The sequence below is a fragment of the Marmota marmota genome, unplaced genomic scaffold (genome assembly GCF_001458135.2).
Source record: "Marmota marmota marmota unplaced genomic scaffold, marMar, whole genome shotgun sequence".
Taxonomy (NCBI): Eukaryota; Metazoa; Chordata; class Mammalia; order Rodentia; family Sciuridae; genus Marmota; species Marmota marmota.
Genome location: NW_026000140.1, coordinates 712,470 through 727,675, shown reverse-complemented (window position 1 = coordinate 727,675; position 15,206 = coordinate 712,470). Strand labels below are relative to the sequence as shown.

The 15,206-nt window shown below is 33.2% G+C and overlaps 1 protein-coding gene across 1 annotated transcript; it reads right to left on the bottom strand.

Moving 5' to 3' along the window:
• Window positions 1–2,361: 2,361 nt before the first annotated feature.
• On the bottom strand, window positions 2,362–14,995 carry Odam (odontogenic, ameloblast associated). Its single transcript, XM_015505262.2, has 12 exons — window positions 14,946–14,995; window positions 10,624–10,690; window positions 10,497–10,538; window positions 9,912–9,959; window positions 8,869–9,102; window positions 8,333–8,383; window positions 6,363–6,467; window positions 5,332–5,379; window positions 4,501–4,572; window positions 3,943–4,104; window positions 3,523–3,582; window positions 2,362–2,697 (listed from the first exon to the last, which is right to left on the bottom strand). The coding sequence occupies exons 2-11, from the start codon at window positions 10,672–10,674 to the stop codon at window positions 3,553–3,555; spliced, it is 843 nt and encodes a 280-aa protein (XP_015360748.1). The 5' UTR covers window positions 10,675–10,690; window positions 14,946–14,995; the 3' UTR covers window positions 2,362–2,697; window positions 3,523–3,552.
• Between the last annotated feature and the right edge of the window lie 211 nt (window positions 14,996–15,206).

Genomic DNA, 15,206 nt, shown 5'->3' with positions numbered 1-15,206 from the left:
TATAAGGTATATATATTTATTTAGACTTGTCAAACTGTACAATTCACTTATACACTTAAAGTATTATTAGGTTATGATGAAAGATTGGATATGGATGTGTTAAAAAGTTAAATGGAAGCACCATACAACTTTTAAGAGTTTATTTTAGTGAATAGCAATTAATGAATTAATTGGGTAGCTCCAAACCATAAGTGATTGGGGAGCTTCACCGAGGAATCACAAGGGGGAGGATCTACTTTTCAATGTCTCAGAGTTAAAGCAAAAACATTAGTTACCAACACACAGTTGCCTTATTTGGTCTATCCTGTTGCATACTCACTCTGTGTTTGTTGGTGCTTCTGATTGATTTCTGAATTTGTTTTGCTTTAATATAAGCATTAATAAAAAATAGCTCAAGTTGTTTGGCTTATGATTGCAAATCAAGCAAGGTTAAGTCACCATGAGGCCTAAATGACTTTGTCTTCTTGGAGATTCTTCACATCTCCTCTCCGTTTTAATTCAATAACAGATGTAATACTGGAGGTGAGGTCATGCATGGATTCTGTATTACAGTCTAGAACTAATGCTGTTAAAATACATTTAGATAGGAAGAACCCAGTGGAGAAAGGTGGATAGGGAAAGTTTTGAAGCTCTATTGTGAATTACAAGTGAAGACAATGTATTTTATTTACGTATTTAATTATTTATTTTGTGATTTTTAGATATACATGACAGTAGAGTGTATTTTGACGTATCATACATACATGGAGTATAACTTCCTATTCTTATGGTTGTACGTGATGTGGCATTACACTGGTCATGTATTTATGTATGCACATAGGAAAGTTATGTCTGATTCATTCTACTGTCTTTCCCATTCCCACCCTCCCTCCTTTCCCTTCATTCCCCTTTGAAGTAAAAGCAAAGTTGATTTTTAGAAAAATTATTCTACATAGAATTTTTCTGGTCATAACCTGTTCAAAATATAACTGCTTCTGCTTTGTTTTAATCTGGGCTGGGAGAGAAGTGTGTTGACAGGGTTAAGACAAATGAAAACCATAGTTCGTTGCAGGTATTCTCATGCTGTTTCCATGAGCTTTACCTCTTGTCTTCCTACTTTTAGTAGCCAAAATGATAGAATTTAAAGCTCTTTCATAAAATATTTTGGAAACAAAGAACATTTCATTGACAGTGATTCTAATATTCAGGTATTCAAACCTAATTTTTGCAGATGAATACTTGAACAAAACTCAACATGTTTCTGTAACAGATTGGTATAGAACAAAGATTAGTAGTTTATTTTCAATCTTTGAGTGATTCAACTGGATCAGTTAGAATTTTCCAGGGTGATAATGGCCTGTTAATATTGCCTGGAATAAATAAATGAGTTCAACATATTTCGTTTGATGCTAATTTTTTTCAATAAAATATTTATTCTTGATAAGTTTCTGAGAGTTTATTATTAATTTTGTTTATGTCATACTTATTTGTTTCATGCCCTTATATAATTGACATTGCATTTATATACTCTCCATATATTTTAAAAAATGTTCTCTAGAGAGACAGAAGTAATTATATAAATATGAATACATAGAAAACTATTGGCTTATAGAATGGAATTACGCAAGCTAAGATTAACAATCTGCCCTCTGCAAATCCAAGGCCCAGGAAAGCTGGCTGGGAAGTACTAGTCCACACCCAAAGTACATCCTGGTCCCAGATTGAAGACGGAGAACTGGGTATGCCAATGTTTAACAGTATGAGAAGATGCTTGCCCTAGCTCAAGCAGAAAGTGCAAATTTGCTTTCCTCTACCTTTTTGTTCTAGTCAGGCCCTTAGATTACATGATGCCTGCTCACAGTTGTAAGGGTAATCTTTACACTGCCTACTGATTTGAATACTCTTATCTTCCAAACATCCTCACAGAACCATCCAGAAATAATGTTTTACTAGTCATCCAGTTAATCTTTAGCTATTTCAAGTAGTTCTTTCAGAAATAGGGAAAGTTAAGTATTTTTATATCTAATTTATACCTGAGAGATCTAAGATTGTTTAAGAAACTTAAAGGTTCAAGGAAAAATCTGATGAAACCCCAAATCAGTGCTCTCTTCTCTATAGAATGCTGCCTTGGCAGACTAAGCCTATAACTTCCTGGGAATTTATCCTTTTGGACGAGGACATCTATTTCTCTATGAAGATGTGTTATATTGGGAATATATATTTCACAACGTCTGTCACCAAATAAATTTGGTTTTCATAAGGAAAGCAACAGAAGGAAGCTGACTGAATGTGTTCAGGAAGAAATATAGAGGTGATGACATATGAAAGCTAGGGACATACTTAAGTTCATCAGTCTCAATCACCACACCCATCACAAATCAATTGACAGTATATCTTTATTCTCATGGATAATACAATTTTTCAGAGTCATCCTTTATTAATACAATTTTCCAATTGATTTAATGATATTAGCTTTGTTCTTCGTGTTATTATACTTCAGATTATGCAATGATAGAATATTTGAAAAGAAATCAAGTTTTGTGAATATAGAACTTACTGCATAATTGAATAACATATTTAAATACTACAATACCATTTGTAAGTAGGACAAATTCAGGAGAAAAGTGAAGATATTTTGCACATTTCAAAGCACTGATACTAGCATTGAGGAAGCTAATAGTCTAAATTGACATCCAGGGCACTGCTGCATCATTTTCTCTGTAAAATAAGGTAGAAGAGCATTTTTGGTATCATTAGAATGGTTTGTGTAAATTTTTCTAGATGTTTGTAAATTGCTTATTAAAGAACTAGAAAGCTTTACTTACACTGGTATTGATTTCACATTAAGCAAAGTCAAGCTGTACTGAAATCTCTTTAGTATTTCTGACTAAATAAACTGACTTGTATTGTGCAAAATAGTACCTTAATGAGAAGGCTTTTTAAAGAGATATGGATAGTACTCACTCCTGATGGTATTTCTATAAACTACTTTTTATCTGAAGAATTCTGAATATTCTTTTTCATGAAAGGAGGGATCAGAAGAGACTCACAGGCAGCAGGAAGGAGATTTCAAAATATTTGTCTTTTGGTTTTCATTTTGGGTCAAATAGTTGGATTTTTCATGTGTATTTTTACTTTTTAGTGTCATTCCAGTGCTGCCCTTCTATCAAACTCCCACTGTAGCTACAACAGCCAACCAAGCTCATTGAGACAGGCAATTAATCAATTATGGTTTGCTAAGGACATCAAAATTGAAATTTCCTGGTTGTTATGAAATTTCTTTATTATTTTGAGATTTTGTTTTACTTCAAGCTAATATGGATATATTGGCATTATTAAAATGCTTAGCTGGCAAAGTGAAATGAAGTGGGAGAACTGATTCAATATAGTCAGGAGTCAATATTGATTTTTAAAAATTGTTAGAAGTCTCATAATTATTATGTTTTTGTAGGTAGAAATAATCACTAGATTGTTTTTTCATAATCATTTTGTTAAGAATTTTTTATTAGTTTTTTTGATGCATGACTTTTGGCCAATACCTACCCAAAATTTCTGAATGCTTAAAACAACATCTTATGGTTCTCTTAGGTTATCAGTCTTGGCCTAGTGAGAAAATAGAATTCCATAAGAAACTCATATTATATTAAAATTAAATTACAGTCTGATTAATTGTTAGTCAGAAGTGATTGATTGACACCTTATTGAGGCTTCAGACCATATACTCTACTATAGTATTGATTATATTGTTTTTGCCATATTTTTAATTTGTGCACTGTAGTTGTACATAATGATGGATATGTTGTTGCATATTTGCATGTGAACAAAATATAACAATATAATTTGGCCAATATCACTTCCTGTTTTATTGTTATTTTCATGACTGAGCCTGTAAATGAAGTACTAGCTTTATGTTTTCTATTACACAGAAATTTCTCATGTTAAATGAATCTTTGGATACCCTACCTTCTCTTCTGGAAGCACTGAGGCAATAGTTGGATTTAGAGCAGAAGCAAAAGCCTTGGTGTTGCTGGGTGTTGGTGAGGTGGAAGGCATGAAAGCTCCTGCACTGTCATGTCTAAATTTTATCACTTCTTTCTGTAAATATGGTAGCACTCCTCCTCCTGGCTATAGAAAGAGAATGAAAACAAAATGGTTATAGGTTCAAGTAGGACATCAAAATTGGGAAGAATATAAAGCCACAGGTTGAGATAAAAAGCAATAAATAAGGCCTTTATTGGTTTTCCGTATCATAAATTATTTTTAGCAAGATTGAATATAGTCCACAAATATGGTCTCTTGATGCTGCTTTTAAATAAGGGTTAAACAAAAGTGACTGGAATAGATAATATTTGAGGAACGGACTGAATTGAATCCTGACTAGCAAAAGATTATAGAAGAAGAACCAATAATTGTTGATGGAAATATAATAAAGTTTATATTGAAACAAACATTAGTGAAGGAACCTATAAATCATCAGTTGTTGATTTCCAGTTGTTAGCAAAGTGTTGTCAGGAGTCTTACCATCACAACAGTTTCAGGAGCTGTGCCTAAGAGGGTGTCAAGAGCCAATTGCTGTTGTCCTCCTGGTACACCCTGAAAAACCAGAAAGTTTTAAAAAGTCTAAACTGTGGTACTTATACATATTCTGCCAAAGCATTTAAATGCTCCCAACTTCTTTAATTATTTTCTTAAAAGTGTAGCAAGGAGTTTAGATTTGAGAAAGAGAGATGTAAGTGTTTATATTAGAGCCCTGGCTGGACATCCAGTTCTGCCTCACTTCTGGAAGCTCTGCTTTCTGACATTCCTGCTAGGCCCTGGTGTTCTCTTGATGAGCATAAACAGTCTCAGGACACCAACACCAGAGAAGGTTGTCTCTGCACTTGATGAAATTAAAAAAACAAGACAACTTCCTGGTCTTGCTTAAAGCAAGGTTATTGTGCAAGTCACAAAAGTACTTGTGTCCTCACAGCCTGGAAAATACTATGACTGTTGCTCATTCACCAATTACAATCTTTGCCTTGGCTATATTATCCTGCCTTCTGGGTAGGAATCCTGAAAGTACTTATCAAAGAACTTCTTGACTATACCCACTTCAGAACAAACTCTGAACTCTCTCCCAGACATCTAATGTAAATCCAAGTCCTGTGAGTTCATGCTCACAACTTCCTATGAACATACCCCATGGGTCTCCTGTGTGTTCACCTCATTAGTAATGTGTGGATAAATCCAACTTTGTTCAACTAGAGAAGTGTTGCTGGTGATATTTAGCTGAAAGACAGTTATATATTTAATAAATAATTAAGCAAATGGTTTCAAAGGATTTTTTAAAAAGAAAGATATTCATCTACTCACAGGTTCTTCTTCTTGTGGAATATATTCAAATTGAGTATAGAATGGTATCTGTTGGATTTTTGAAACATGCATTAGTTTTACTAATGATTTTTGTTACAAGTTTGTGATAAATTATTACTTAAGATTACATCTTTTATACTAATTAAATGCTTTTTTAAAAATTCGTGCTTCAGTTGGTAACAATTATTAAATTAATAAGAATCCTTTTAATACTATATTATTTCTAGGATAAAAACTCTCTTTAAAGTAACATGATTGAATTAGAATTAGTATCGACAGTTATTTAAAGTATAATTTTCAGTTTTCTGCAATTTGTGATGACAAATTTTAAAGTGGTAATTAAACTATTAAAAAAGACATTTCTGTTTTGATTAAAAGAATGCTAGTTATGCATGGGCCACCTAAATTTACAGTGTAATTCTGAATATTCACTGTAGGCTCACAAAATTAAATATATTTGTATCTTATTTTAACTCAAGATCTAGTGGTTAAGAGATACTTCAAGATTGCTATTATTTTTTGCATTTTATTATTTTAAGTAATAACTATATGCATGTATATATATATATATATATATATATATATATATATATATATATATAGATAGATAGATAAAGATGGATGCTAACAGATTTTAAAGTAAGAAAACTTCATTTTCAGAGGTGATTCAGCTTTTGGCCTCTGGTTTTATTAGAGTTCATTCACTGACTTAATTAATTTAGAATCCAGACTTGGAGTATTATCAAGTCAATTTACACAAGTGATTTATAGAAGAAAACACTATGTCCTCTTTTATCTACCAGGTCAAGCTGTTGATTATTTGCATCAAATATATTCAGTTACTTTTTCTCTGAGAATTTGCCTTAATCTGTATATTCTCAGGTAGAACTAGTCAGATAAGTCTGAGGATGTAGCTTAGTGGTAGAGTGCTTGTCTCGCATGCAGTAGCCCTGGGTTCAATTCCCAGCACTGAAAAATACATACATAAATAAAGTTGAAAAAAATAAAAATAAGTAAAACACTCTCAGTACCTGTTCCTCAAATTTTTGCTGCCCTGTTTGTTGGGGTGACTGAGTGACTGTTTGCTGAGGTTGTTCCCAGGGTAGGAGCATGTACACTGGATAGTATTGAAGCATCTATTTATAATCACAGAAGCATATAAGAGATTCCATTAGATCATCATATGTCATACTTTTAATCTTCTAATGTCAATATTATTTTAAAGTGGTTTTATGTATAGCAGTTTCATATTATTATTAGGTATGAATAAAAGAGTGGATAAAGCAGTCTTCCTCGAGATTAAAACTTAGATCACACATTATATTGGACTTTGTTTGTAAGATTACTTAATAAAACAATTTAGGATATAGCAGATTCAACAAGCTAAAAGAGGCCTTTTTAAAATAAAATACATCTTAAAAACTTCATATATAAATTACTTTGCAAATACCCAAGAGGAGGATAACCTATGCTACATTTTCCTAATATTTTTGAGAATCATCATTATACAGGACATGATATTAGAAATCCTATCATAACGAGTGAAAAAAGACATTTATTCTTTATTAAATTATTAGAAAATGTAACAATTGCCACTTTATTAAAATAATTCACATGCATTCATAATATTAGAAAAATCCAATAATAGACAAGTAGCAAAATACCCATCACCCACCTTATCATGTATCGGCTTCCACTTATTCTTCTTCATGCATATCATAGTACATGCATAAAGCTTCTATTTTGTTTCTTTGCATCATTAAATAAGTGATTATATTAGACATGAAATTTCAGAACAACAAGCAATGGTTGTTCCAGAGAAGTATATTTTGTGAAGTGGTTCTTAATCCATGTTAAGAATCAAAATCACCTAATTGAGCATTTTGGAAGATAAACATGTTTGTCTTCTAATTGCAGGTTTTGATTTATTAAAGTCTACAATAGGGTTTGGGCATTTGTACTTTTCAGAATTATCACCAGTGATTTTGATGTAAAGTTAGGGTGATGAGCCACAGGTTTAGTGGTTTAAAAAAGGGTGGAGAATTACATTCCAACTCAGCTATTTACTTCATTGGGATTGGAAATTGAATCTCATTAAGATTAACTTTCCTGATCCTTGAAATGAAATAGTTGTACTTGTCACATATTTGACTCTAAGTGCTTCTGGCATAGAATGAGATAATGTCTAGAATTAAGTTCTATTTTGCAATGGGAATAGGGTGAGACAAAGTCACATAACTGTAATTACAGAAGAGCCAAGTAGTATAACTTTTGGTAAAAAGATTAGTCCTCCACTGGTGAATGATATAATTTATCTATAGTCCTGTTTCTTTGAACCCCAGTATTATAAATTATCCTAACACTGATAGAGTTTTCCATATTAATATAATTATTCTATTAGTTTACATTCATTTAAAAAATTTCTCTTATTTAGTGGAACTCATTGATTATAATATTGAGTCAAACTGGAAATACTGCATGTGAGGACTTGGATATGTTTTCAGCAGAATTTAACTGCCAATAATGTAGGAAAGTGTTTCTTAGCTCTACATCATACCATATCTTATCAGTTTAATAGGTGTGTATTTTTATAGCTCTGCTCCAGGAGAACTAGAAATATGAATGCATCTCCTTCTGCAACAACACTTAGAATTGTGCATTCAGCCCCTGGATTTCTTTTTCATTTATTCTTAAATGCCAGAACTTTAGATGCAGAGAGGGCACCCCCTGGGGCTTAGTGAGTTCCTTTATCTCCAATATAGCAATCTCCTAGGAATTCAGGGATCCTAGAGATTCTTTTTAGCTGCCTGTTCTTAACTTGCAAAGTGAGCCCATCATCAACAGACTAATGCCAGTTCAATAATGGTTGTATTTAGACAGAATGATACCATGGTGTGAGTGTCTATAACCCGGCTATCAGAGAGCTAAGGAATAAAAGAAAACATAGTGGAGGGTATAAGTAGCCACTTGACTTATTAGTAATGGTATTCTCTTCACTCACCTGTGCTTGTTCTTGAGGCATTTTGAAGGGAAATACATAGGGCATCATCTGCTAAAAAAAAAAAAAAAAGCTGTCTAAAAAAACTAAACTTTGTTATTTAAAAATTTCAAGTTGCTATCTATAGATCTAGCCATATAACTTTTATCATTTGCATTACCAAGTATCTACCAAAAAAGGATGACCTATTGTATTAACTATCATTAACAAAATTTGTCTTTTTAAAATGAAAATTTCCTAATTACCTTCTCTAAAACTTGTGATGCTTTTGATTTCTGGTTATATCCAGAATAGTTGATTTTAACATTATTATTATTAGCTGATTTTAACATTATTATTATTATTATTATTATTATTATTATTATTATTATTATGTGTGTGTGTTAAAAATCAAAGAATATAAGGAAGAACTTTCAGAATTTTATGAAAAAATTCTTGACTAGGTCTCTTCTGCCTTATTCCAAAGGCTGATTCATTTTCATGGTCACATTCCATGTGCACTTCTCTTTTCTTAGGACAAGAACATTGGCCCAACTTACGTGATTAGGACCCTGCTGGGTCTGTGGCAGTGCCTGAGGCTGTGAGGGGCCCAGCTGGCCTGCTTGGGCTCCTTGGGCAAAACCGACTTGTCTGGGGAAAGATATCTGATTTGGGGATAGTCCAGCAAACTGGTCTAGAGTTGACAGTGAGAGCTGCGGCTGTCCTGGAATTCCAGCCTGCTGCTGCTGTTGTAGAAAGCCAGAGAAGGGGGGGATCCATGAATTAAATGGGCCCTGGGAGCATACCAAAGAAAGAAAGAACGTCTCTTTTAGATCAAAAGGATTTAAAATCAGTCACGAGCAAGAAAAAAATAAAATCTAAACAATTTCTATATTTTCAATGCTGCTATACCAAAAAGGACAACATCTTGATTCATGAGCCACAGAAACAGTGTTCCATTTTTAGTGGTCATGAGAAATATGGAGCAGAAAGAGGGAGATAAAAGAGTGCCACTTCTGTACTTGCTAGACTGATTTCACATCTTGATTTTTCCTCCTTTCTCACTAGTTAGGTGGATATGACTTTGTGTAAAATAGTTAATTTAACTATCCTATAGTAGGATAATTAGTGCCTGGCATATAAGAAGTTCTCAAAAAAAATAAATGCTAGTTAGATTACAGTTTTTTACTTTAATCTTCAAATAAAATTAGAATATACAGAACTAGCTGGACCCAGTGGTGCACACCTATAACCTCAGTAACTTGAGGCAGGAGGACAGCAAGTTCAAAGCCAGCCTCAGAAACTTAGTGAGGCCCTGAGTGACTTAGGGAGATCCTGTCTCAAAATTAGAAACAAAAAAGCAAAACAAAACAAAACAAAAAAACATAAAAAAGGGGCAGAGGGATGTGGCTCAGTGGTTAAGTGCCCCTGGGTTCAATCCCTGATACAAAACAAAACAAACAAACAGAAAATAATATGTGGAGCAAATTTATAACTTTTAAAATGGAAATTTTGTGGAATCAGAATATGTCATTTTGTTCTCATACAAAATGTCGAGCAGAGGAAAATGTTTTCCTTAAACTGATAATTGAGGTGGAGATACCTGAAGCTGTAGTGGCAAAAACTGACCATTATTCAGATTCAGAAGTAACTAGAAAAGGAAAGAAAATATGAAAAGATTACTATACATGGTAAAATGATTAATAACAATGTTTACTACAAATACAGTACAAGTCAGAGTTGGCTAACCAGTTCCCTGTTAGAAGTGAGATGTTATTTCCACAAAACTTATGTGCTTGAATCACAGCTATTAGAGGTTAGAGTTGAAAATAACAAGTTGGGATTTAGTAACATCATCTCTGCTGTATATGAGATTACACAATTTTATCCCAGTTCAGTGGTTTAAATAGTCATTTTGTATATCAATATACATCTGAATTAACTGCTATTAGAACAAAATATGTAGAGGATATTGTCTCTGCCTTTGAAGAACTCACAATTAAACAAAGGTGGGGGCAAAGCTTATTTTATAAGCAAGTTTCTGTATGTAGCAAACACTAAGTTTGGAATTTATTTGGATATGCTCTTGCTAGTGGATAGGATGTAGGCTAAATCGAAAGAAGACTTTTATCTCTTCCCACTGAGGTTTTATGAAAAAAATGCAGGAGATATTGTTACTGAAACTAACCTCATTGCTATTGCTCGCAGACAAAAGGCGTTGTGGGATAAGCTAAGAATAGAAAAAAAAAAAAAGGTAAAATAAGGGATAGCCATAGGTTTACACTCTGAGATCAAGAGTAAAATGAGACACTTACCGGGGCTGAAAATGTAACTCCCAAGAGTCCAAGAAAAATTATAATTTTCATTTTCAGATGATTATACCTAGAAAATGAATTATAATACTTAATTTTAAAAATTCTATCCTTAAAAATCATGACAAAAATAAAGTCATGACAAAATAATTATATAAAATTGTTCAATCAGAGGAACAGTTGTGCACATTCTTCAGTATTACATCTTAGGATTTAAAATATAAAAATAAATATTTATAACAGAACTCTTTCTTCTCTCTCAAATCAACTTCTTATAGAAACCAACATTGTTTGCTTGACCAACAGACTCAGTTGGTGGCATATGATGTAGTTGAATGGGTTAGTGAACAAGACGATCTCGTCCTTTTGCCACTCTACACTGGGGGACTGTGTCTATCAGAACTTGGGATGCCCATGACTGGGGTCAACTAACTGGCCCTTATTAAAAAAAATCTTAATATTTACATTGAAAAAGTGCTACAATAAAGATCTGATGATACTAGTCCAAAACAAGATAATTTCCATTTAAAGGCCTATTAATATTGAAGTATATTAAATGTAGCAATTAAGTCAATATTTTTCTAATTTAGGGAAATGGAGTATGAAATTAAAATGTAATATTGATTTATAGTTTACTGTGGAAGTTTATTACCTCTTGTCCTCTGATGTAAAAGCTCCTGACATAGCTCAAATCACTGACCTAACCAAGAGTTTAGGGTGACTTTGGTAATCTCTCAGAGCATAATTCACTGAGTTTGGTTCTGAAAGTTATGAAAGCAAAGATTTCATATCTTACCTTACTCCTGGCTTAAGAAATTAAGAACCATTCAAGATCTGTGTTCTTTTTCTCTCTCAGCTCTGTTGGTTGAAATTTCTCTTAAAATTTAAAACCCATCTTTAGGAAAAAAGAGCCAATCATTTTTAAAAGGAACCAGTGATTCAGTGGTCTTCAGACAATGGCTCAGCTAATCATCCCTTTCCTCATCATCCAGGTGGGGTACGGCTTCCCACACTTTTAGTAATGCTCTTAAATTATCCCCGAGAAATGTTTTCCTGTGATCACACCTGGATTTTCCTTGGTTATGACTAACTCTTTAAGAATGATTTTATTCTACTCCTCTTACCATCTTTAAAATGAGTATCTAATGGAATAACCTGAAGTTCTTTATTAAATTCAATGATAAATGGGTGAATATTTTTATTTTTGGAGTAAAATACAGAATTATAAAACAGAGGTCACAGGTATAAGAAACAAAAATTCCAAAGTGTAGTTTGTGGCACTCAAGATTCTTCACAGTTTCAACACTGGGCTGAGTGAATATAAGCTAGTTTCATTTAGATTTGATTTTGAAAATACTAGTACATCTCTCTTCCCTTATGGAATAAAGCCATAAACATTTGCTAAATTTCTGTATGTCTATGAAATGTATGTCCACACAAGATTGTGTTGCTTTGAATAAATTAAATATGAAGTACTAAAAAATACTGCAAATCAATGTTTTGTATTTTTTTAAAATTCCCTTTGTTAAATATAACTAACATTCAAAATATTACTAAATACTACTACCTGTATAATATCATTTCAATTTTCTTCTTAAAAGTTCATTATTTGTTTGGTTGCTGTTAATATTGATTCCACTCTAATAGGCAGTCCATGATCACAAGTGTTGTGATAATGTATTCTCAGTTTCCATTATGAAAGAGTTATTTAGCTAATTTAATCTTGAACAATTAATAGTAGTCTTAAATGTAGTAAAAAGTTATTGCCTTTCAATAAATGTGATTTTCTTAGAGACTTAAATTTTGTGGACTCACTCATACTAAAATAATTATACCACTTGTTATTTATCTAGTCAAAAGAAACCTCACAAGCAACCAAAACATTATTTAAAATAACAAGACCTTTTTTCTTTACTAAAAAAGAGAAGTTACCACTAGGATTTTATATCTGTTAGAAAGGAACTTTTCCAAAATTTGTGAAAGTTGTCTTTCTGAATTAAATAGTTAGAACACCCTAGATGTTGATGGCAAATTTAACTAAAGCTTGGTGACATGACAAATTATTGACTGCAAAGTACAGCAGGTTGATTGAGTGGGTGAACTAGGCAGAAGATTTTATATTACTTGATGATGTTAATATTTGCAATAAGTGACCTGGTCTATTTTGAGTATTGTCAGTCTCTTGAGATTTCCTTTTGCATTCTGTAGGGTCTGAGGCAGCTGACCCCATTACTGAGCCAGAAAGTCATCTTGGCCAAGAACTGAGCAGGTCAGGACTATGTTCTGGAGCCAAAACACAGTAAATTTAAAAATATCCTGATGAGGAATAGTTTCATTTAGCTACATTCTTCAAACTGAAGGTAACTGGCAGGATTCTGTCACTGTTCTTTTTTGCTTTTATTTTCCATTAAAGAAAAGCAATTGAAACTCTCCACTTATATAACAATGTGGAAAAGAATAGGCTTTATTTCCAAAACTCCCGCAAATGCCACATCTGATAGCTTCCAAGTTCCTGTATCATTAGAGGCAGGGTTATCTCTGGGTGGTAGGGGACATAGCAAGGAGCTCTGGGTCAATTCTCATCACATTATAATGTGCATATGGTATGTCTCTGTTTCTCTCATTCAACTATGTTGACTTTACTCATTTTTCTTTGCCTGTGTTTGTGACTCACTAGGTATTTCACTGATTTTTGTTAAAAATAAGTGATTAGATTCAGGAGAGGAAAAACAAGTGGGACATATCTAGAGTAATGTCATTCTGTGTGGAGTAAGGTGCAGGGTCCAAGATGAGGAAATCCTGAGCCAGATACACTCACCAATACTACATCATTTTGTTTTAGTTTGATTAGCAGAACTAGACAAACTTTCATTCAAATAAAAGTACAAAGACATATTATAATGCCAAGAACATGTGACTGTTGAATTATGTACCCGTGAAATTATCTGTATCTTTGCTCTGTTCCAATAACAAAAATGACAAAGAGTAAACAGTAATGGCTTATGTTAATCCTTTCAAAATGTTACGTTTGCTTTTTTCCCCTTTATCCTAAAAAAATATTAAAAGGCTTATAGAATACATTGTAAAATAGACCAATATTAGGTGAATCATGATAATTGAATTTAAATTTTAGCACTGCTTATAATAAAAACAATTTTCTTGTATATAAACGGATTCCCAGGAACTTCTGATAACATATATCACCTTATACAGGCAAGATACATATATCACCTCTGTTTCCATGAGAAAACTGAGGTACAGGAGGTTAAATGACTCCATTCATTTATTTATTCATGCAACAAATGGTTATTGTGCCAGCTCATATCTCTGCTAGGCATTGAAAACTTGGTATTAATAATAATATATGTAGTTTCTACCTCCATGGAAATTATTATTTTTCCGTAGTCAAAAAAGTACCAGAATTATGGTTAGAATTCAGGTCTCTTGATTCTTAATCAAGTAGTATTTCTAAGGTATTAAGATACATAACTTGAAAGGAAGTGACATAGTATCATGATAAAGAAAATTAATAACTTAAAAAAAATAAATGATAAAAATGTTCTTAAATATTGCCAGAGATGAACTGTGAATCTCAACCCAATGAGGTCAATAGGTTTGGGGTCAAGAATTATTTCATTAATAACTTATACAGTAAATCAGAGATTAGATAAGCAAGCTTTCAACCTAAACTCTTCTATTACATGGGTGTTTATGCTTAACTACTGTGAGACTTTACTAAAGTACCCTCATCAGTTTGAGATTGTGAGTACTGGACATTAATTATCACAAGTTCACTAAGATTATACACTCTAGATAAATGTTTCTAGCTTGATTATATTAATCTAGTTTTATTTTACTTAGGATTTTGTAGATATTTGCATGTAAATTATGACTCTCAGGTGTTTTTCTAGGAGTAGCATTTTTAACAATACAGATATTAAGAAAAGTAAAGTATTATGCTTTTTTTTTCCTTTTACAGAAGGACCCATGAGTTTCTGAGGACTTGAGAGAGGCCAGCAATAGCCAAATTGAGTCACAACCCCATATTTCTGCTAAAAGGATAACGCAACTCAAACAGATAACTCAAAACAAAACCGAAGCAAAATGAAACAAAAACGGAACAAAAAATCGTTGTATCAATTTTCTCTTCCTCAGGGCTGAACAACTTCAAACCTTGAGCCAACCATTTTTCCCAGTTTGCCTGAGAAAGTTCTAGGGATAGGCAGCTTGAAACAAAACAAAATAAATCAAAACAATAACACATTGTTTTTTGAAATGGTCACCCATTCTCTCGCTCTCCCTCAGGGGCGAGCAATTTCACTTACCCCCAAGATTCAGGCGTTCCCTGTATGGGCCACCAAATGCCGCAGTCTGGCTGGGCACAAAATCATGAGCCACTCAAGCAGGAACAAACTTTATTTCCAAAACTCCCGCGAATGCCACGCACGCGGCCTTCTCCCAGGACACACCACACCAACAGGAAATCCCTCCTCCGGAAATCCCTCCTACCGCACTTCCCCAACCAATGGGAACTCTCTGGGAGTCCCTGGGAGAGCTCCAAAGTAGCAGGCCTAGGCGGACAGCAG

What these genes read in the sequence shown, in the direction of transcription:
- Odam (XM_015505262.2), bottom strand. Translation starts at nt 10,674, where the DNA reads ATGAAAATTATAATTTTTCTTGGACTCTTGGGAGTTACATTTTCAGCC. An exon ending in TTTTGCCACTACAGCTTCAG is followed by an intron (nt 9,103 to 9,911) that starts GTATCTCCACCT and finishes GTATGCTCCCAG; the next exon opens with GGCCCATTTAATTCATGGAT. An exon ending in CTCCTGAAACTGTTGTGATG is followed by an intron (nt 4,105 to 4,500) that starts GTAAGACTCCTG and finishes CTCTTTCTATAG; the next exon opens with CCAGGAGGAGGAGTGCTACC.